This window comes from Bos javanicus, chromosome 3 (assembly GCF_032452875.1).
Source record: "Bos javanicus breed banteng chromosome 3, ARS-OSU_banteng_1.0, whole genome shotgun sequence".
NCBI classification, from domain to species: Eukaryota; Metazoa; Chordata; class Mammalia; order Artiodactyla; family Bovidae; genus Bos; species Bos javanicus.
Genome location: NC_083870.1, coordinates 20,602,645 through 20,624,541, shown reverse-complemented (window position 1 = coordinate 20,624,541; position 21,897 = coordinate 20,602,645). Strand labels below are relative to the sequence as shown.

Genomic DNA, 21,897 nt, shown 5'->3' with positions numbered 1-21,897 from the left:
ATGTGTCATGATGAGCGCCCTTGTTTTATACTTAGAGTTATGTAAAATATGGCATGCCCACGAAGATCTGGATTGGTAAGCATTGCAAGAAATAGAAATCATACCTTGAGAATTCCCTGGCAATGTGGGGGTTAGGACTCACTGCTTTCACTGCCATGGCCCAGGTTCAAGCCTTGGTTGGGAAACTTAAGGTCCTGCAAGCCACGAGAGGTATGGCTGGAAAAAAAAAGAAAATCATATCTTGTAGCTTGGAGTGTTATAGGCTGATACAGAATCTTTTATCCTTCCCGAGTGGGAAATGCCTGTTTCAGGGTATTTCTGGGATACAGGTCACTGGATTTTCCTAGTGTATTAAGCAAAATCTGATTTATTTTACAGTCAGCTCTCACCACTACCACTTACTAGTTTATGATTTGGAGCAAGATATTAATGTAATAGGTAGATGGGTCAAAATTGATCTCTTGCATCTTGGAAAATCATCTGTACCTCTCATGTAGCAACTTTAAAAGTCTTTATCCTGGGATACCTTCTGTTTCTAAAATACATTGACATTACCTTTACTTTTGTTTTGAAACAAAATCTTAATGTTAAACAAAAATAAAAAATAAAAAGCAATTTTTCTTTCCCTCTCTGAAGTACTTCCAGAACTCAGTGTAACTTTGGTGAAAGAATAGGGACCATGCATAAGTAAGCCAAGTTTTAAGTCAGAAGTTATGTGAAGATATATGTCCCTTAGATTTTATAAGGAAATATATATTAGTTGAATCTGAAATTCAACTTCCTTTTCAGAGTTCTGCTTTAAGCTGCTCTCTCTTAAGTAGTAATACCTTAATTCTTTAAAGCAGTTCTTTTATGACATTTTTTCAACCATTCAAACACTGGTCACAATTAAGCAGAGTTCTACAGGTCTTTTGTAGTTATATGACTTATTTCTATAGGGCCTACTCTAATTAGGTGTAATTGTAATTATCTTTGTTTAGATTTAAACGCTATTTAAAATAGATGATGTGTGTTTGCTGCTAAGACACCAAGGAACTTTGCAGAAGCTAATTATCTCCTTAGCAACATTCTTAGTAAAACTGCCTTCCAAATGAAGGGAGGTAGTCAATACTTTCTTCTCTCTATAGCCATATGAAGTTTAATCTGAATTTTGTATTGCTTTCCCTTCTTTTTTACATAATGAAATACAAAAATAAAAGATAGTAACCAATCACAGGGACTTCTTTAAGGGCATCATTTTAATGCCTTTTTGAAAGCAGAGAACCTGCCCTGAAAAAGGACCCAGGTAAATGGATTCAACAGTACCCTGAACACGTGCATGTGCCTGCCCTAAGCAGTAAGTCTTTTCTGCCTCTGGGGTCCAGGCAGGTTTCAGTGTGTAGACTCTCATCTCCTGTCTCAGTGTTCACCCTTCCTATGGAAGTACTTCCCCCTGCCTTACTCCCTCCCTCTTCATTTATCTCATTAGTCATACTGGCCTAATAGATCCTCAGTTAGGGGGAGAATAATTCAAATTTCAACTTCCAGCATTATACATGACATAAGTTGTTCTAGATCACCACAGATATTTCCACCAAAGTCTGCGTGAAACAGTGAGAAGTCATTTTGGCCTAGTTTATCTATTCTAGAATAGATAAACATTTACTGAACAAATGAGGACAGCTGTATTTACTGAATATTGGAATGCCTCTGTGCATGAAAGCAAAGATCCTCATCCTTATGAAGCTTACATTTTAATGCAGAGACAAATAAATAATGACTTAATAAATAAATATTCTTTATAGTAAATCAGAAGATGATAAATTCTATGGGGGAAAAAAGGTAGAGCAAAGTGAAGGGAAATCTGTAGTGTGTGGAGGCAGTAGGGAAGCCACACTACTCAGTGTATCAGGAAAGGCCTCATGAAGAGGAGGTCTGAACAGAGACTTGGAGGAAGTGAGGGAATGAGCCAGACACATGTTGGGGAGAGCATCTCAGGACAGCAGGGCTGTGGTCCTAAGGCAGGATTTTGCAGTGTATTCAAGGAGACTGGGGTCTGGGGTGCAGTCAGAGAGGTGTTGGGGGCCAGATCATGGAGGGCCTTGGAGACTATTTTGAGGGCTGGTTTTTACTGAGTCAGAGAGCATCGTAGGACATTGGGGTTTTGTTTTCTAACAGGTTTACGGAGATAAAATTCATATACCGTACAGCTCACCCCCCTTTAAAGTATACAATTCAGTGGTTTTTGGTGTATTCAGAGACATGTGCAAACACCACCACAGTCAATTTTAGAACATTTTCATCACCTCAAAAAGAATCGTCCAGCCTTAAGCAACCACTAATCTACTTTCTGTCTCTATCGATTTCCCTGTTGTGGACATTTCATCTAAATGGAAGCCTGTAACATACAATTTTTTGTGAGTGGCTTCTTTTACTTAGTATAATGTTTTCAAGGTTCATCTGTGTTATAGCTGTCTTTACTTTTGACAGATGAATAGTATTTCATTGTGTGAAATGAAATACCATATTTTGTTTACCTAAATTTGTCAGTGGCGGACATTTGAGTTGATTCCACCTTTTGGCTGTTATAAATGAGGCTGCTATAAACATTTCTGTACAAGTTTTTGTGTGTATTGTAAAGTTTTGAGCAGAATCATGACATCTGACTTATATTTTATCAGAATTACCATGGTGATCAAAGCTAAAATGAATTAAGAGAAGTATTATTTATCTTAAAATGTTCAGAATGAACAGGGGTTATTATAAAAATGCAAATTTCCCAGACATGTATAAATGAACTATGCATGCTAAGTGTGTGTGTGTGTGTGTGTGCATGCACTCTCAGTCATGTCCAGCTCTTTGTGACTCTATGGACTGTAGCCTGCCAGGCTGCTCTGTCTATGGAATTTTCCAGACAAAAATACTGAAGTGGGTTGCCATTTCCTACTCCAGGGGATCTTCCCAACCCAGGGATTGAACGCGCATCTCTTATGTCTCGTGGATGCTTTACGACCAGTGCCACCTGGGAAGTAAACTAAATGAACTGTGTGAAAGTGGAAGTGTCAGTTGCTCAGTTGTGTCTGACTCTCTGCAACTCCATGGACTGTAGCTCGCCAGGCTCCTCAGTCCATGGAATTTTCTAGGCAAGAATACTAGGCAAGTGGGTAGCCATTCCCTTCTCCAGGGGATTTTCCTGAGCCAGGGATCAAACCTGCAGGCAGATTCTTTACTCTTCTTGGCCACCAGGGAAGCCCGTACATGAACTATACCCATTATGTATTCACCTACAATAGACTGGGGGCTTCCCTGGTGGCTCAGTAAAGGATCCGCCTGCAATGCAGGAGTCCACCTGCAATGTAGGAGACCTGGGTTCAGTCCCTGGGTCAGGAAGATCCCCTGGAGAAGGAAATAGCAAGCTACTCCAATATTCTTGCCTGGGAAATCCCATGGACAGAGGAGCCTGGAGAGTTATAGTCCATGGGGTCACAAAGAATCAGACACAACTAAGCGACTAAACCACCACCACAATAGGCTATCATTATTCTAGTTGTGTTTCCAAAGCATGTGATCCTACCTTGCAAATAAATAAGCATCTTGATTTGGGTTTTGAGCTGGCTCGCCTGATGACTTCACAAGTCAATCAGTGTTAAGGAGTTCTGGATCCTTGCTGGAAGCAGTTGACACGCTAGGTTAGCTGTGTGAGCCGAGAGGTCAAGAACCAGATCAGAACGGATAGAATTATTCTCCCAATAGATGAAATCCCCCTGTCTTCTCAGAGTACAGGGTAGAAGTGAAGGAGAAGAGGGCGGTGAGGTGACTGTAGTAGTCAGTAGTGCTGTCAGCATTGCCTGAGCCCCTGAACTGTGTGTGAAGAGAGCGCTTCAGCCTTCCGCGTTGCTGTCCGTCAGTTCAGTACTTTCTTTAGACTTTTGACAAGGGGGAAAGGTAACGCTAGATCAACCAGCCTTTTACTGCCAGATTCCCTTTCAAACCAATAATAATGATTACACATAGTAGGTTCTCTATAACTCCACTGGATCCAATTAAACCCTCATTAACTATAAGCCTGCACAATAATTGTTTCATTTTTCAGTTATTTTTCTTTCTAACTAGCAAAGAGAGATGAAGAAAAATAGGCTTACCCCCCAACTAATTCATGCTTATTGTACTATAAAAATTAAGTTTAAAAGTCAAAATCATTCATACTATTAGACAACTCAGAGCTAACCACTGTTAATATTTTGGTATATTTTCTCCTAATTTATTTTAAGATTTATTTTTATTTATTTTATTTTTGGTTGTGCTGGGTCTTCATCGCTGTACGCAGGCTACCTGTAGTTGCCAAGAGTGGGGGCTACCCTTCGTTATGTTGCTTGGGCTTCTCGTCTGTGGCTTCTCTTGTTGCGATGCATGGCTTCTAGCATGCAGGCTTCAGTAGCTGTGGCCCGTGGACTCAGTAGTTGTAACTTGCGGGCCCTACTAGCTCAGTGGTTCTGGCACGTGGACTTAGTTGCCCCGCAGCATGTGGGATCCTCTTGGGCCAGGGATTGAACCCAGGTCCCCTGCATTGGCAGGCAGATTCCTAACCACTAGGCCACCAGGGAAGCCCCTCCTGATGTTTTTTTCCTTTACTTGAAAGTTTTTGAGTTTTAGGATCACATTACATTCATTGTCTTTAAAGTTTTGACTTGTTTTGCTTATTTTTAAGTGTACTTTTAATTATGCCATATTATTTAAATTATTTTAAATGATCCTAATAGCTCTACAGTTTCAATTTTAAGGGTGTATCTCTGTTTAACTATTACTATTCAACATTTAGATTGTTTATAGATTTTTGCTTGATATAAATATTGCAGTAAGCATCATGTATATCGATAAATCCTTGTCCTACCTCTGAATTATTTTCTCAAGATAAATGTACAGTGAGGCAGTCTCAAATATTGCTACTAGAAATGTAAGTCCATAACTTTTCTGGAAAGCAACATCAGGCTTCCCTGCTGGCTCAATTGGTAAAGAATCCACTTGCGCTGCAGGAAACGCAGCTTCGATCCTTGGGGTGGGAAGATCCCCTGGAATAGGAAATGGCAACCCACTCCAGTATTTTTGCCTGGGAAATCCCATGGACAGAGGAGCCTGGTGGGCTGCAGTCCATAGGATCACAAGAGATGGACAGGACTGAGCAACTAAACAACAACATTCAGAGGCATGGGGTTGACTTCATGGTTCTTGTTGTTGAGGTTTTTTTCACTTCTTGATTTCTGTTTGTTTCTTGATTTTTAAAGAAGCCCTGACTCAGGTGTTAGAAATGTTCTATATCTTGATGGAGGAAATGGTTACATGACTGGATATATTCTTCAGAATCATCAAATGATATCCTTAAAATTGGAACATTTATTGCCTATGAATTATATCTCAATTAAAAAATTAAAAATTTGAAAAATAGCACTGTAGTACCAAACTGACACTTTTTCCTTGATATAGTCAGAAGGATAAAAAAGATTGGTAAAAATCCACTTGCACTGCAGGAAATGCAGCTTCGATCGTTGGAACAGAAAGATCCCCTGGAGTAGGAAATGGCAACCCACTCCAGTATTTTTGCCTGGGAAATCCCACGGACAGAGGAGCCTGGTGGGCTGCAGTCCATGGCTGCAGAAGTAATTTTCTCATTATGTATTTCAGTGCTATTTAGTGACATGCCCGGGAACCACCAGATATAAGCTGGTGTTATGAGCACATGATGTGAGAAACAGTGACCTATAGCAATTCTTAAGAGGTGATTATGATAACACTAAGAAATTAAAATTTATTTAACATATACTATGTGTTAGACACTGTACTTTATACCTGTGCTGTCCAAAAAGGTAACCAGTAGCCTCTGTAACTATTGAGTACTTGAAATGTGGCTAGCCTAGTTTGAGGTATGTTACAAGTATAAAATACATAATGGATTCAGACTTAATACACAAAAACTATAAAATATCTCAATTTTTAAAGTTGATAATGTCTAAGTTATATGGGTTAAATAAAATATACAATTAAAATTTATTTTACCTGTTTCTTTTATCTTTTTAATGTGCTTATCAGAACATTTAAAATTACATAGCCACTCCCTTTTGTGACTTGCTTTTCATTTCTGTGGGATAGTAGTGTTTTATTCATTAAATTTTTTCTAATTCTCATAACCCAGTGAGGTAGGTATTTGTATTATCATCAACCTCATTTTTCAGATGAGGCTTAGAGCAGATAAGTACTTTTTCCAGTCATGGAGCTGCTGCTGCTAAGTCACTTTAGTCGTGTCTGACTCTGTGCAACCCCATAGAGCCCACCAGGCTCCCCCGTCCCTGGGATTCTCAGTGGCAAAGCTGGAATTGAACTCAGTTTGTTTCCAGTCTGAGCACACAGTTGAAATAATATTTTAGGAAGTTTTATCTAGCTATGATTTTTTAAATCCCTTGCTTATGAATGTCACTTATAGCCAAGATGTGTTTTTACCTAATGGAAATTGTGTGATGCTTTCTGCTTACTAAAAAAATACTGTAAACCAAAGCAGGGGAAAAAACAGTACAAAAGTAAGGAATTGTTTAGTTTTCTTTCATGGTTTTTGCCATCCAATGATAATTAAGAATGAGATTTAAGACAGTGTTGCTCTATGGGTAAAAATGACTAATTTGATTAACTAGTGGCGGCTGTTAGTTTTATTACTACCTGAGATGATGCCTGAATGTTGGTAATAATAGAATTCTGATTTGTTCTTTTTTTTTTTTTTGAGAGAGTACAGTTTAGGGCTTAGAAAACAGTTTATAGTTTGAATTTCTGTAAATAAATAGGAAGCTGGGAGGATGTCAATTCATATTATCAACAGGTTCTTTATAGATTTCTACTTAAACAAGTAACACTAGAAACTTGGACCTTCTCCTGTAACCATGAGTTGGTTTGATCTCTGAATTATTTACTGAAAAATTAGGATCCTATGACAGAATTTGCATTTCAAAGAAAGAGGAATCCAGAGGACACTTCTTCACTTGTAGGTATTTCAGAATCAGTTTTGAAACTGTTGGAACTATCACCATCTTGGTAGGGATTTGGGGGAGAGTTTGATTTTTCTCTTGTAACAAAATGTTAAGACACCATTGCCAAGAGCTGTGATGGAGTGTATCGCCTATCACTGACAAGTATTTATTGAGCGCTATTATGTGTAAGGTTCTGTGCAAGGTGTTAGAAAGATGAAAACATTTTTTATATCATTAAATGTCTCAATGTCTAATGGAAAAATAGGCATATAAATGAATAACTCTAATACAATGCTTTTTTAAAAAATTAAATTAATCCAAGATTCAAATCTAAGTGTGTCCCCTGATTCCAGTTTATTTGTATATTGAAACATATTTTTTAATTAAAAATCGCTTTTTGTTACAAAATCAGTATATAATCCTTATAGGAAAAAAAGTTTATTGCTGCTAAGCAAAAAGAAGATAATAAAAATATTCATACTACCACCATCTCAGCATTGGAAATGTCAATGTCTTGATGATTTAGATTTTTTCCTGTGAATATATACATATACATGTTTAAATAAAGTGGAATATACTATACATGTACTTTCAATGAAAATACTTATATGTCATTTTTAATGACCGAATGGTATTCTGTTGTGTGCTATGCTATGCTAAGTCACTTCAGTCGTGTCCGACTCTGTGTGACCCCATAGACGGCAGGCCACCAGGCTCCGCCGTCCCTGGGATTCTCCAGGCAAGAACACTGGAGTGGGTTGCCATGTCCTTCTCCAATGCGTGAAAGTGAAGTCGCTCAGTCGTGTCTGACTCTTAGCGACCCCATGGACTGCAGCCTACCAGGCTCCTCCGTCCATGGGATTTTCCAGGCAAGAGTAGTGGAGTGGGGTGCCACTGCCTTCTCCTCTGTTGTGTGATTGTGCTGCAATTTATTTAACCAATTGTCAGTTTTTTGTCCATTCAACAAGTACTTACTGAGCACTTATGTATTCCAGAAGCTATCTTGAAGCTATACATGGTGATGAACAAAACAAATATTCTTTGATAGTCATTGTTTATCACTTTTTGCTCTTATAAGCAGTACTATAACAAACATAATTTTATATACATCTTTACACACTTGTCCATGTATTCTCTTAGGATAATAGTAATGCCAAACAATCTGCTGATTTCATTTCATATATTATCTCATTTAATGTTCATGATCCAGAAGGTAATATTGTTGTGGTCCCAATTTGCAAGTGAAAGAACTAGAACATTAAGAGAAAAATTAAGTAGTTTGCCTTAGGTCGTAGAGCAAGGAAGTGCAAAGCTAGAATTCAGGTTCAGATTTCTGTCATCCTAGATTCCATGCACTGCTAGCAATGTTGAGATGAAATTACTGCATCAGAGACTATTAACTTTTTTAATATGCTTAAATACTAATTTGCCATCCAGAAAAGTTTTGTTTATACCTTCACATCATACCCTTCCAACCCCAAGGTTAACTGCTCCTGATTTTTAAAAATAGCAAATTTAAAAAATACTTTGTACAGAGAAAGTTAAAAAACATTTTATTTCAACTCAAATGCAGAGAAAAAAGCAGCAGCAGATAGTGTGAAATAAGAGACCAGTAAATGAGACAGCCAGAAATAAGAGGCAGAGGCAGATACTGTGTGGTTTCAAAGCAGCCCCCACTGGCTCTCCACAGTGCCTTTAAGAGGCACTGATCTTACACTGGTTCAGTGATAGACCTCCACCCCCACCGCTATGTCACTGAGGATACTTTTTTTATTTTGCTTGAGCTAGTTTGAATGGGTTTCTGTTTCTTGCAACCAGAAGTTTGCCATTAAGGAAAAGGGATATTCTCTTTTGCAAGTTTATAGGCTATGCCTTTTTGTGTAGTATGTAAGACCCTATCCAGTGTTTGCATATTTGTTTCAGGATTTGTTGGGTTAGACAGTAAAAAACTTTAAATGAAAGGAAAAACTCAAAAATGCTAACTCTGTGTAGTGAGACATGAGCGACTCATTTACTTCTTTATTTCTTATGTTACTTGCATTTTAATGTTTTTTAATGATGAGAAAAATTTTAAGATATTCCACAGAGTTTTAAAAGTCAGTTTGGTACCATTTGCAATTACTAAGTAGTAAAGTATATAGTTGCACACCCTCTACACAGCCCTGCAAAACTGTATTTAACTTCTCCAGTTGAATGATGCATCTTTCAGGACATAAGTTCTTTCATTAGGATTATCATTAGAACTCCTTGGCTTGAATGAAACCTATTATTTATAAATCACCTTTTGATACCCTTTGGTCTTTTAAGAGGCAGTGTAGCACAGCAGTTAAGAGCAACAGCTCTAAGGACTTCCCTGGTGTCCAGTGGCTAAGACTTCGAGCTCCCAATGCAGGGAAACTGGGTTCAGTCTCTGATTGAGGCACTGTATCCCATATGCTACAACTAAGACCCAGCAAAGCCAAATAAATAGTTTTGTTTTTTTTTTTAAAGAACCAAGGGCTGTAGGGCCAGACTACCTTTTTTGGTGGGGAGGAGGGGTGGGAGTGCTGCATCAGGTCTTAGCTGCGGCATGTGGGATCTAGTTCCCTGACCAGGGATTGAACCCAGGCCCCCTGCATCGGGAGCTCGGAGTCTTAGCCACTGGACCATCAGGGAAGTCCCCAGAATACCTTTTATAAATCCTAGTTTTGCCATGTGTCCACTTGTATGACCTTAGGCAAATTATTTAACTTTTTTGTACCTCCATTTTCTCAACTGTAAAGTGGAGGTAATAATAGCTCCTTATATCATTGTTATAATGATTGGATGATATAATATATATAAAATATTAGAGGAAAATCTGGCACAGGAGAAGCACTTAATATGTGTTGCTTGCTGCTGCTGCTGTTATTACCATTACATTTGGGGAAAATCAAGTAAAAAAAGACTGGATACTCATCATCACCACCTCTGTTGTCACCCATACTTCCAAATCACTTGGTTTGAAAACTCTTACTTGAACATAATTCAAGAGCAGAATTCTATTATTATGCCCAGCAATACTGGGGTTATGGTAAAATTTACTATGCTGCTGCTAAGTCACTCCAGTCGTGTCCGACTCTGTGCGACCCCATAGACGGCAGCCCACCAGGCTCCCCCGTCCCTGGGATTCTCCAGGCAAGAACACTGGAGTGGGTTGCCATTTCCTTCTCCAATGCATGAAAGTGAAAAGTGAAAGTGAAGTTGCTCAGTCGTGTCCGACTCTAGCAACCCTATGGACTGCAGCCTACCAGGCTCCTCCTTCCATGGGATTTTCCAGGCAAAATACTGAGTGAGTTGCTATTTCCTTCTCCAATGCAGGAAAGTGAAAAGTGAAAATGAAGTTGCTTAGTCATATCTGACTCAGCAACCTCATGGACTGCAGCCTACCAGGCTCCTCCATCCATGGGATTTTCCAGGCAAGAGTACTGGAATGGGGTGCCATTGCCTTCTCCAAAATTTACTATGAAGATAGCCAAATGGCAGGTGACTTTTGTGGTCTGTGCAGGAAAAACTTTAGCTCACGCATTTTTGCTCACGAAAATTTCCCCTTTGAAACCTCCAGACTCGGTACCTCTATAATTAATAGACTTTCACAGAGTCTTTAACATCCATGCTTGCTACAGAGAGGTTGTTTGGAGCTTTGTTTCTTGTTGGTTTGGGGAGGGGGGGGGTTTGTTTGTTTTGGTATGGTGGTCACCATTCTACTTCTGTAGTTGTTGCTCTGACAAATTGATGTGGTCTTGAATGTTCCCAATAGTGAGAAAGTACATCTATCACTCTCTTTCTTCTCAGATGATAATCTCCTTTCATACCTTTATGAAAGTGATGTTACAGGCAGTTCAGTCTTTGAGGAGTCCATCTTTTGTCCTATGGACCATGAGGATAATCCTTTCTCCTCACATGAATGACACATGCAAGGTGTTGGATACATGCAGAATCCCATTGGTTGCTGTTTTTCCCTATTTCTTCACAGGAGGGAGAGGAAGTAAGACGAAGGGCTCCTGTTTACTTGTTTTGCTTTGCTTATTTTTTCATAAATCAGGTGTCCTGGTACTAAGGTGGAAACTGGGAAGGAGTAGTCTACAACAGGTGGTGGTTACATTGTTTGTAAGAAAGTATCATGGGGTAAAGTAACCTCATTATAATCAAGGAAATATTTTATATCTTAAATTGAGTGTTTCCCACGGTTTGTTCTATAGAAAACTTGTTTGGGAGATATTGATAGATATTTTTAAAAGTTTTTTGGACAACTAAATCACTGTATCCTCCTGGAAACTAGAGAGATTCACATTAGCATGTTAAAGATTGTGAGAAACGTCAGAGTATAGAAACCATTTAGATATAGAAGCTTTTATCTTAATTATATCTTAACATGGAGAAGGCAATGGCAACCCACTCCAGTACTCTTGCCTGGAAAATCCCATGGATGGAGGAGCCTGGTAGGCTGCAGTCCACGGGATTGCTAAGGGTCGGACATGACTGAGCTACTTCACTTTCACTTTTCACTTTCATGTATTGGAGAAGGAAATGGCAACCCACTCCAATGTTCTTGCCTGGAGAATCCCAGGGACAGAGGAGCCTAGTGGGCTGCCATCTCTGGGGTCGCACAGAGTCAGACACGACTGAAGCGACTTAGCAACAGCATATCTTAACATAGTAGTTTTGGGTTTCCCTTGTGGCTCAGCAGTAAAGAATCCACCAGCAATGCAGGAGACACAGTTTCAATCCCTGGATCAGGAAGATCTGGAGAAGGAAATGGCAACCCACTCCAGTACTCTTGCCTGGGAAATCCCACGGACAGAGGAGCCTAGTAGGTTACAGTCCATGGGGTCCCAAAAGTGTTTAGCAACTAAACAACAAGAATATATGTAAATATAAGTTAGAAAATATAATGAATACTCTTGGATCCTTCACCAAAGGACTGGGAAATTGCCAATAACATGGATCTGTCTGTGTGTTCTGCTCCAATTATATCCCTTATCTCCCTACAACAAGTAAACAGTATCCTAAATTTTATATTTAATTCCCTTGCTTTGATGGGGAGAGTTGTATTTTTATCACTAATCCATGTATTTCTAAACATAAAATAAGCAAGTGTTGTTTAGTCTTGCTTATTTTTTAGCTTAAAAAAGAAAATTGTATCATACTTTTCCACTGGCCATATGTCTAAGATTCATCTGTACTATTCCCTGTAACCTTGTTCATTCATTTTTCAGTACTGTGTACCATTCTACTGTGTAAATATACCACAGCTTGCTTCTCCATTCATCTGTCCATAGACATTTGAGTTATTGGTTTTTTGTTTTGTTTACTGTTGCTATTACTATTGGTTTAGTCACAGAGCAGCAAGAAAAAAATGTGAGCCAAGGGTATTGACAGATTGTTATGATTATACTATTTGGGAGGAAGATATTTATTGAGTAACTGCTTTGTATAAGGTACTTTTCCAAGACAGGGCCTAAAATACAAAGAAAATCAGATCCCTATCTTTAATGATCTTATGGTTCAGGTGGAGAACTCAAACAAACCTGTATTTCTCAGATTAGGATATGATTAGTACCAGAGTCACACAAAGCACAGAATAAGCATGACACATCTTTTGGGATGTCTGTTTTCTTTAGAAGTCGGAGGGACTTCTAATTCCAGGAGTAGAATTAAGTAATTTAACTGGTCAACTCCTATGTGAAAAATAAAAATATGTTTATGTTGAAATTTAAAAGGCCCTTTTATGAAAAATAACAAAATTGTTATGTGTTTTTAAAGCAAAGTATCAGCCCTCAAAGAAAGATGTAAGCCAGTAAACCAATTTGGACTGTACCCTCAATACTAATAAATTGATTCTCTTCTGTTGTTTAGGGGTTCTTAGGTACAAAAGTTTGAGAAGTGTTAATGTATGTAAGTTAAATAAAATGTGTCCAAAAAAGAAAGAATTAATTCTGGCAGCGTAAGCAGGAAATGCTTCACCATGAAGATAGCATTTGAACTAGACCTTGAAGAGTAAGTTGGATTTCTATAGGAAGAAAGAGCATTCAGGACTGAGAAAACAGCATAACTGAAGACAGGAGGTGGTGGGGAACGGTACATCGCATTTGAGAAATAATGAGTTCTAAGTTGGTAAAGTATACACCCAGTGAAGAGCAGTATGACCTCTATGTATGAGATTCTTAATATTTTCAGACGTAGATATCAAAGCCACCTTGTTCCCTTACTCCTGATAAAATTGCTGCCGGATGTTTAGGAAGAGTTTAGCACAATAGGTGACATTTAAGCTGAGGTCTCAACTTCTTTTAAAAAATAGAAATCTGATCCATGTATTCATTCAGCAAATACCTAATCCAGTGTCTGCTTTATATTGAGGATACACAGATCAAGAAGCTATTATTCGAGGTGGACTTGCAGGTAAAAAGTCTTTAGAGGAGAACTCCCACAGCTCCCACACTGCCGCTGTCCTCCGCCTTCCCTCCCATCAAGTGGTGAGTGCTGCTGGCTGAGCCCAGCCCTCCCACTTGGGCACCAGATTCCATTCCCTCACTTTCTCTAGGGCATCGCTCCAGACCTGCTTCTCTCTCAATCCTGAATGGGTTTTTCACACCCTATTGGATCATTCATAGAAGCACAGAAACATGCTAGGTTTTTTCCCCATCTTTAAAAACTCTGTTAACCTCCTGTCTCTGCCCAGGTTCTATGCTATTTCTCTGTTCTCTTTTATAGCAAAATTCTTCAAGAGTTGTTTTTACTCACGACCTCTGATTCCTCTCCTTATACATTCCCTTAAACCTGTATCTTCTTTTAAATCTTACCTCTTCTCTTAAGCCACTCCATTTAGCCTTTCATGCCTGTCATTCCCCGAAATCACTTTTGTTGTGGTTCCAGGGATTTCCATGTGGCTAAACTCAGAATCAACTTTTAGTACTCATTTTACTTGACATTTCAGCAGCATTTGACACTGTTGACCAGTTCCTTCACTTTGAAAGACTTTTACCACTTAGCTTCCAGAAACTACACTCTGCTAGTCCTCTTACCTCACTTGCCATTCCTTCTCTGTCTCTTTTGTCCATTTTTCCTATTTTTGAAGTCCCTAAAACTCTATTCTTGGACTCCCTCTCTTCTTGTGTACACCTCACTCCTTGCTAGTCTTATGGCTTTAAATTATAGCCTCTAATGACTCCCAGATTTACATCTCTAGTCTGAGTTTTTCCAACCTCAGCACTGTTGGTATTTGAGGACAGATAATTCTTTGTTGGGGGGAACTGTCCTGTACATTGTAGGATGTTCAGCAACATCCCTGGCCTTTACACACCAGAGGCCAGTGGCCCCACAGTTATGGCCACCAAAAATGTTTCCAGACATTGCCAGATGTACCCTGAACATAAAATCACACACCTCTCCATTGAGACTCACTATTTTAAAAAAATATTTTTATTTATTTATTTGGTTGCACTGGGTCTTAGTTACAGCAAGAGGGCTCCTTGGCTGCCACATGTGGGATCTAGGTCCCTGACCACGGATTGAACCCGGGCCCCCTGCACTGGGAGCCCAGAGCCCTAGCCACTGAACCACCAGGGAAGTCCTGAGAATCAATATTTTTAATCTGAGCTTCTCTCCCAAACTCCAGATGTATATATCCAACTGTCTAACTGACACTTCTACTTGAATGTCTAATAAACATCCATATTTAACAGTAATCAAACCAGGTTTCCAGTATTTCTTCTTAAATATAATCTTCCCTCAGACTTATCCATTCTCCTAGTTGCTTAGGCCAAAAATTTTGTCTTCCTGGCTCCCCTGTTTCTCTCACCTACATGCTGATTTATCAGTAAATCTTGTGATCCTTCCCTTCAAAGCATGTCCAGAACCTGATACCCTCTCATCACAACTGCCTGATTTGTACCACCATCACTTCCCATTAGGATGCCTTATCTTTAACCCCCTGTGTAGTGTGTTCTCAGTATAGCAGTACTATGAAAGTACATAATGTCACATCTCTGCACTAAACCCTCCAGGTGTTTCCTATCTTACTCAGAGTACAAATCACAATCCTTATGATCCTTATTACCAGGCCTCACATGAGCTCATCTTCACTCTCCCCTCTGTCCCCTTCCCTTAATCTCTCTAATCGCATCTCTTACCACCCAATACCTTATTCACCTCACTCCAGCTACATCCGCCTCCTTTCTGTTCCCTGAACATACCAGGCCTTGGAAGCCTGCAGATATGTCTTCCGTTGCCTTACTCAAGTCTTGGTTCCAATGTCAGTCTCTCAGTGAGGTCTTCCTTGACCACTGGATTTAAAATCTCACACCACCATCATTACCTCCAAGTCTCCTTCAAACCTGCTTTGTTTTTCTCCATAGCATTCTCTTCATCTAACATATTACAGAGAGGCAGTGTAGCATCATGGTTAAAAGAACAAACTCTTGTTCTCTTAAATAAGATAACAAGATTATCTGGGTTTGCATCCCAATTTGGTCATGTTCAAGATATGACTTGATTCCTGTGCCTTAATTTCATTGTGAAGTAGGATGGTTTCTATCTCATTAGAATTGTACTTCACATGTAGTAAGTGATTTTTTTTACCATTATTATTATTACATTTTACTTATCAATTTTGCTTATCTTCCTTCCTTCCCCATTGGAATATGTATGCCATGAGTGCAGAATTTTTTCACTTCACTTATTGCTATATTCAGAGCTTTTAAAATGGTGCCTGGCACATAGGCACTTAATAAATATTTGTTGATCAAATTGTTATCTCTGGAAAGACTATGGGGAAAAGAAGAGTCAAAGAAGATGAGCTTTATGTATACTATTTAACACTTTTACAGAAAGAATATATTCATGTATTACTCATACCTCAAAAACTCATAGGCTTACATTGAAAATAGATACGAAAACAAACAAATTCCTAGAGGCATTGTACTGTGAGAGCAAGTTGGGTTTTACAAGATGCATTGGTCCACTAGGTAAAATGCAATAGGGATGGGACAGCTTTCTAGACAGAGGGAATAGTATATGCAAAAGCAAAGAAACATGAAACATACTAGTAGCTCTGACAACTGTAATCAGTATTTTGAGCTATTACAAGTTCCATCTTGTCGTTTTCTCTCCCCCATTCCGATATTGCAGCTAAGTATTTGGCTATAATTAGAAGCTTATTACTCCATTAAGGCAAATATCTTGGATTTTTTTCTCATTATTTTTCAGAATGTCTTATTCTGTTTTCTTGCTCCCTAGAAATTCCATTCATTTTTTTCCATTATACCACTCTTCAGATCTGATTCTAAATTCCTTTAATGTTTTTGTTGTAAGAAACTCACATGTAATTTCCATCTGTGGAGTACAGTTTGTTTTTTTTTAGATAGATAGATATTGTTATAATATATAGATTTATTTAGGAACACAGTCTTTTCAATTATTTTAGTAATTAAAATTTAAAATTCTGTGTTAGTCTCTAGTCCCTTACCAAAGACTTAAAAGTAAAGAAACTTGTTTTTCAATGTGTGATGCAAGATTTTTTGAGTTTGACTTTTAAAAATTAGGGCTTTTTTCTGCCCACCTTCCTTCTACCCATAGAGCCCAAAATGACAGCACAAACCAAGACAAGTGATAGTGCTGATCCACTAGGTTAGCTCCTGGTGCCATCTCTGTTTATCCCATCTCTCACGTTGCTTTGTGATTGTGTATCCCTCTGACTCAGAGTCCCTTAAAGTTTAGAAGTCATAACAAGTGTTCATATAGACACCTCATTCAAGTGCCTACCATATAACGGATGCTCAGTAAATACTGCTGCATTTAATTGAACTGAGCTGAATTGACTGGGTTTACAGTACCACAGGGGAAGGGGATTTTTGAGTTTGCTTTTTAAGTAAGATGGATTTAAAACAAATCTGGGAAGAAAAATCATTCTGTTTTGTTGTTTTTAAACAGTCTAAATTTGGGGTACAGATACCAATATGTTCATCACCCATAATTTTTAAAGCATTCTGAAGTGACTCATCGAAGTCCCCAAATAGATACTTTTTAAAAAGCCACAATAGCCCTGGGGAACAAAATTAGGCCTAGCAGATATAGAGTGTTTTCTCTTTGCAGGCAAGAATGTGGGGTCTTGTTGATCCACAGAGCAGGATCCTTAAGTACAATTTCAGGAAGGTCACTCCTTTCCTTTGCACATGTAGCACAGTCTCAAGTGAAGCAAAGATCACCTCATAGGTTTTGATAGGGTTTCCCAGCATATTTGTTTCATTCTTACCAAAAGTCACTAATCAAAGACTTCTTGTGTTATCTTTCAAAAAAAAAAAAAAAATGCTGCCTCATTTCCTGACACTTATTTTCTGACCTCAAAGTGTCTCCTGGCCAAGTGGCCAGAGCCAGGCTAGACAGAGGTGCCGTTATTAACAGAGGTGTTCAGTGGATGAATAGATGAGTTTAGCTTCTACTCCTTTCCCTCTATTTCACCATTTTCTTCTTTTGCAAAGGAGTTTGGAATTTAAATTCTCTAAGCCTAGAATCTTCCAGGTCTAAAACTGCCACAACAGTGGTAATAATAAGTTACCTGATCATTTCACCAACCCTCTGCCTGCTACTAGACCTGTATCCTGAGAAGGAGTCCAGCATACTTCTAAGTACTGCCTCCCAAACTCCAGTATTACAGAGAAGGCTTCAGTATACCTTTATTGGGCCCCTACTAAGTGTCAGCCTCTGTGCTAAACCCTGAAGATCTAAGATGAATAAATCTTAGTCCCACCCTAAGTAACTCACAGTCTATCTTGGCATCAATACTGTATGGAGTACCTAATTAATAATAATATGGTACTAAAACAGCTCTAGGACAGAGTGATAATGATGGCGGTGACTAGTTCAGCATGGAGGAGAGTTAGGGAAGGCTTCACAGAAAAGGTGGCCTTTAATCCTCAGCCTTAACGATACAAGGGATTTCATCAGACAAAGGAGGGGTAGTGAATCATTTAAGACTTAGGACATAAGAGCAAAAGCATAAAGGTGTGAAAGCTTAGGACACATTTAGGGAACAGTGAATGGTTGGGAACGAAAGGCACATAGGCTGCATAGCTGGTGAGAGATGGAACCAGACAAGTGAGAGTATTGTGTGGATTGGAGAGCTGGATTTGAATCCCAGCTAAGCCACTTCTTAGCTGTTGTGACCTTCTCAAGTCACTTAGTCTCTCATTTTTAAAGTGAGGATAATAGCATAAATACATATTTTTTGTTTATATGTATACACACATATAGCTTAAACCAATTCTCAGAACAAAATAAATATAACAGTTATTATTAGGCCACATTATAAAGAGCCTTGGATTTTAATTTGTATATGATTCTATAAGCGAAAGAAAGTTTTTAAAGCAGAAGAGGAGAAAGTATACAATAGGATATAACTTGTGTTTAGAAAATTGGTGCCACTTTGGATAGCAGATTGGATAAAGACTAGATGAGAGGCACAATAAAAGTTTGGAGGCAGTTTTAAGAGTATAAGTAAGAGGTACTGATATAATATGGTTCTGAGATTGTACAGCCTTGTCCTTAAAAATTCTGGATTTCAGACTAGAAATTTCAAACTTGAAAAATCCTGCAAGTTTAAAACTAAAAACACAGTGAGAACTCGGGGGAAGTGCAAAAAGGTGCTCTCCCAGTCCAGATGTTTTCATGCTCAACTGCTGCCTCTATTCTGCACCCAGATATCAGACCAGTGCTTCTTGTGTTCTACTCATGATATCCTTTCATCTACGTAGATATTATGAGCAAGATACTCTGTTTTGGAGATGCCTTTTGTTTTTTCTTCTTTTTTTTCTTTTTCCCCTTTGAGTAACTCAAGTCTACTGGTCAGTTTCCTAGAGGAAGTTCTGGCTTCTGGACTGCACAGCCGAAGCAAGGAAAGCTCTCAGGTTACATCAAGGTCAGCAAGCAGAAGATGAAATGGTGATGGAGAGGTGAGCCGAATGGTGCAACTTCCCCTCTTGCGTCGCTGCAGGCTTTCTCCACTGACCAGAGGCATGTTGGAGAAGAGCCTTGGGTTTTGTGCTTGTTGTTATAACCCACATCCAGGTAGCCTGCTGATTCCTGAACTGTTGGCACAGACACCAAGACTCCCGGTGATGAGTTGAGAATAAGTCTGAGCCCATTCCACTCCACTTTTCTCATGGTTTCTTTATCAAATAAATAAGTGTATTCCTTAATTAGCAGATTGGGATCGACTTATATACACTACTATGTATAAAATAGATAACTAATGAGGACCTACTGTATACAGCTATAGCACGGGGAGCTCTCCTCCATTCTCTGTGGTGACCTAAATGGGAAAGAAACTAAAAACGAAGGGATATAATGTATACATATAGCTGACTGACTGCTGTACAGCAGAAACTAACACAACATTGTAAAGGGACTGTACTTCAATAAAAATTAATTTTTTTAAATAGCTCATGAACTCATACTTAATTTAGGCAAACTGAATAGTAAGAACAAAAGTATGTATGTACAGATGTTTACAGTATTTGGAGTTGATTAACAAAATTAAACCATTTGTATCAGTTCAAAAAAATGTATTCCTTGTATTTGATAGCACAATCACTTCAGTTTCTGATGAATTTTGTTGGGCTCTTACTTGAGTACAGGATTAGAGCTTAAAGGAGTTTTAAAAAGTAAAAATTAGATGCATATACTACAGACTCTCTTCTCTTGACCCCTTTTATTTTTCATTAACGTCACATTTCTACACAAATCATTTCTGAAAACTCATATTTCTATAAGAACCATCCAAAAATTGTTTGTCCCTAAATTGCAGTTTTCTGTGGTACTGAGAAACCATGTATGAAGACAATAAAAGTCCATTTTATGAAAAGATACAAGTGATTTGTTTTTGTTTCTTTGGGGTTAATAACTATTTATGGGAATTTATGAGATGAGGCATGAGCTGGCTGTACACCAAACAGAGAGAAGGCATGGCCTGTACCCAAAGGATAGGTAAAGTATGTCAAGGCAAATAATATATTCTGGTGTCAATTTCACTTCTCTTGAAAGCAGTGGAAATTGATAATGTCATTAATACCAGGAAATTATGGTATGCTCAAATCCTACCACAGTCCTTTCCTGGTGCTTGGCATAAAATTTTTAAACCTTCCTTTTATGTTGATAAATTTTCTGTAGCATCAGATAGCCTAGGCTCAAATCTGTGTCACAGTTATGTGGCTTTGGGAATGTTATTAAGTCTCTTGGTGGTTCAGTTTCCTCATCTATTAATACAAAAAGAGAGTAATTAAATTCCTCCTTATAGGACTGTAAGGACTAAATAAGATGAGAGGATACATAGAAAGCACTTAGAACAATGTCTGATACATAGTAAACCACCCAGTGAAATTTGACTTATAGTATAAATAATATGGATTCTGTCTCCAAGTTGGGGATACAGAATCACTACACAAAATGACTGAATTTCTGTCATCCTCCCACTACATTAATCAACAGTTTAAGAAGTAGGAGGGAAGAGCCTAAGGGTCATTGGACCCATCTCCCCCTTCTCCGCTCAGCTCTCGGCCATTGTTTCACCATACACTCATGAGAAGCCCCTAAGGCTTTTGTCCATATTACAGCTAAGGGCTAAGATCTAATAAGTTCTGTTCTCTTTTATTTTTAAATAATAAAAAAAAAGTAAGGCAGCCTTACTTTTAAGGCTAGGGGAGACAAGTTTTAAATGCAGCATTTTACAAGTTACATAGTTTTTTCAAATAGAAACCTCCTTTTTCCAAACAGGATTACCTGTGCTTGCCTTTCTCTTGGCAAGATAACTCTGGAATAAGAACGCTTTTCTAATATCGTTCTCTTCATTATTCACCTGCTTCCATCGTGCCTGCTCAGCTAGCAATATTAAGTCTAGGGACACATGTGCACCCATGGCTGATTCATGTCGATGTATGGCAAAAACCACCACAATATTGTAAAGTAATTACCCTCCAATTAAAATAAGTAATTAAAAAAAAAAAAATTCTAGGGACTTCCCTGGCAGTCCAGTCAGTGGTTAAGCCTCTGTGCTTCCACTCCAGGGGGCCCTGGTCAGGGAACTAAGATCCCACACACATGTCTCAAGGTACAGCCAAAAAAAGGGGAAAATTTTAGTCTTAAGAAATGAGCCCTACCTTCAAGGTGTTTTATACCAGGAGATGGCATTTCTTCATTTATTAAGGATCAAAGATTCATATTTTTATTTAAGATTTATAGAGCTGATAATACTATTACTGGCCCTTTCTTTTTTTCCCTTTAAAAACATCATTAAAAAAAAACTCTTTTGGCCACATCACATGGCATGTGGGATCTTAGTTCTGGGACCAGGAATCAAACCTGTGCTTCCTGCATTGGAAGCTTGGAGACTTAACCACTGGACTGCTGGAGAAATCTCTAAACACATTTTAATTAAGGTCTCATATGCTTTTAATGACCTCCCTTCTAGGAGATTGAAATGCCCTAGTCAAAACCTCTAAGTCCCATTCATTCTACAAAAGCGAAGATGCTTGAATTTAGCTAAATAACTGTTTGGCTAACAGTTTCTGGCCTGTGAATGTGCAGGCAGCAATTCACAATCCTTACCACTAATGGCTCCCTTCTTCCTCTTTTAAGTGAAGTTACTTATAAAGTAGCCAATTTAAGAACAAAGCTACTGACAGTTGGGTCTTACCATGGCAGTGCAGTTAGGGAAGTAACCCACCATAAGTACCCCCAGTATCTTATCTCCACCAAAGAAGGAAATTGGGGTATTTTGAGTTATTTTTGTGGTTTGTGTGTGTGGTAGTGTCAAGCTCACTGAGGAGACTGTGCTATGAAAATGAGAAAAAGAACCCATAAGTTCCTACCCTGAGATTTCTTACTTAAAGATTGGTCT

At 38.6% G+C, this 21,897-nt stretch overlaps 1 protein-coding gene across 1 annotated transcript in view; it reads left to right on the top strand.

Annotated features, from left to right (window-relative positions):
* The window catches only part of VPS45 (vacuolar protein sorting 45 homolog), a 66,645-nt gene extending 46,772 nt beyond the window's left edge, over nucleotides 1–19,873 (top strand). Inside the window, exon 15 of the mRNA XM_061408072.1 lies at nucleotides 18,853–19,873. Coding sequence (XP_061264056.1) covers nucleotides 18,853–18,940 — 88 coding nt within the window. The 3' untranslated portion in view covers nucleotides 18,941–19,873. The remainder of the gene's footprint in view (nucleotides 1–18,852) is intronic.
* The last annotated feature ends 2,024 nt before the right edge of the window (nucleotides 19,874–21,897 follow it).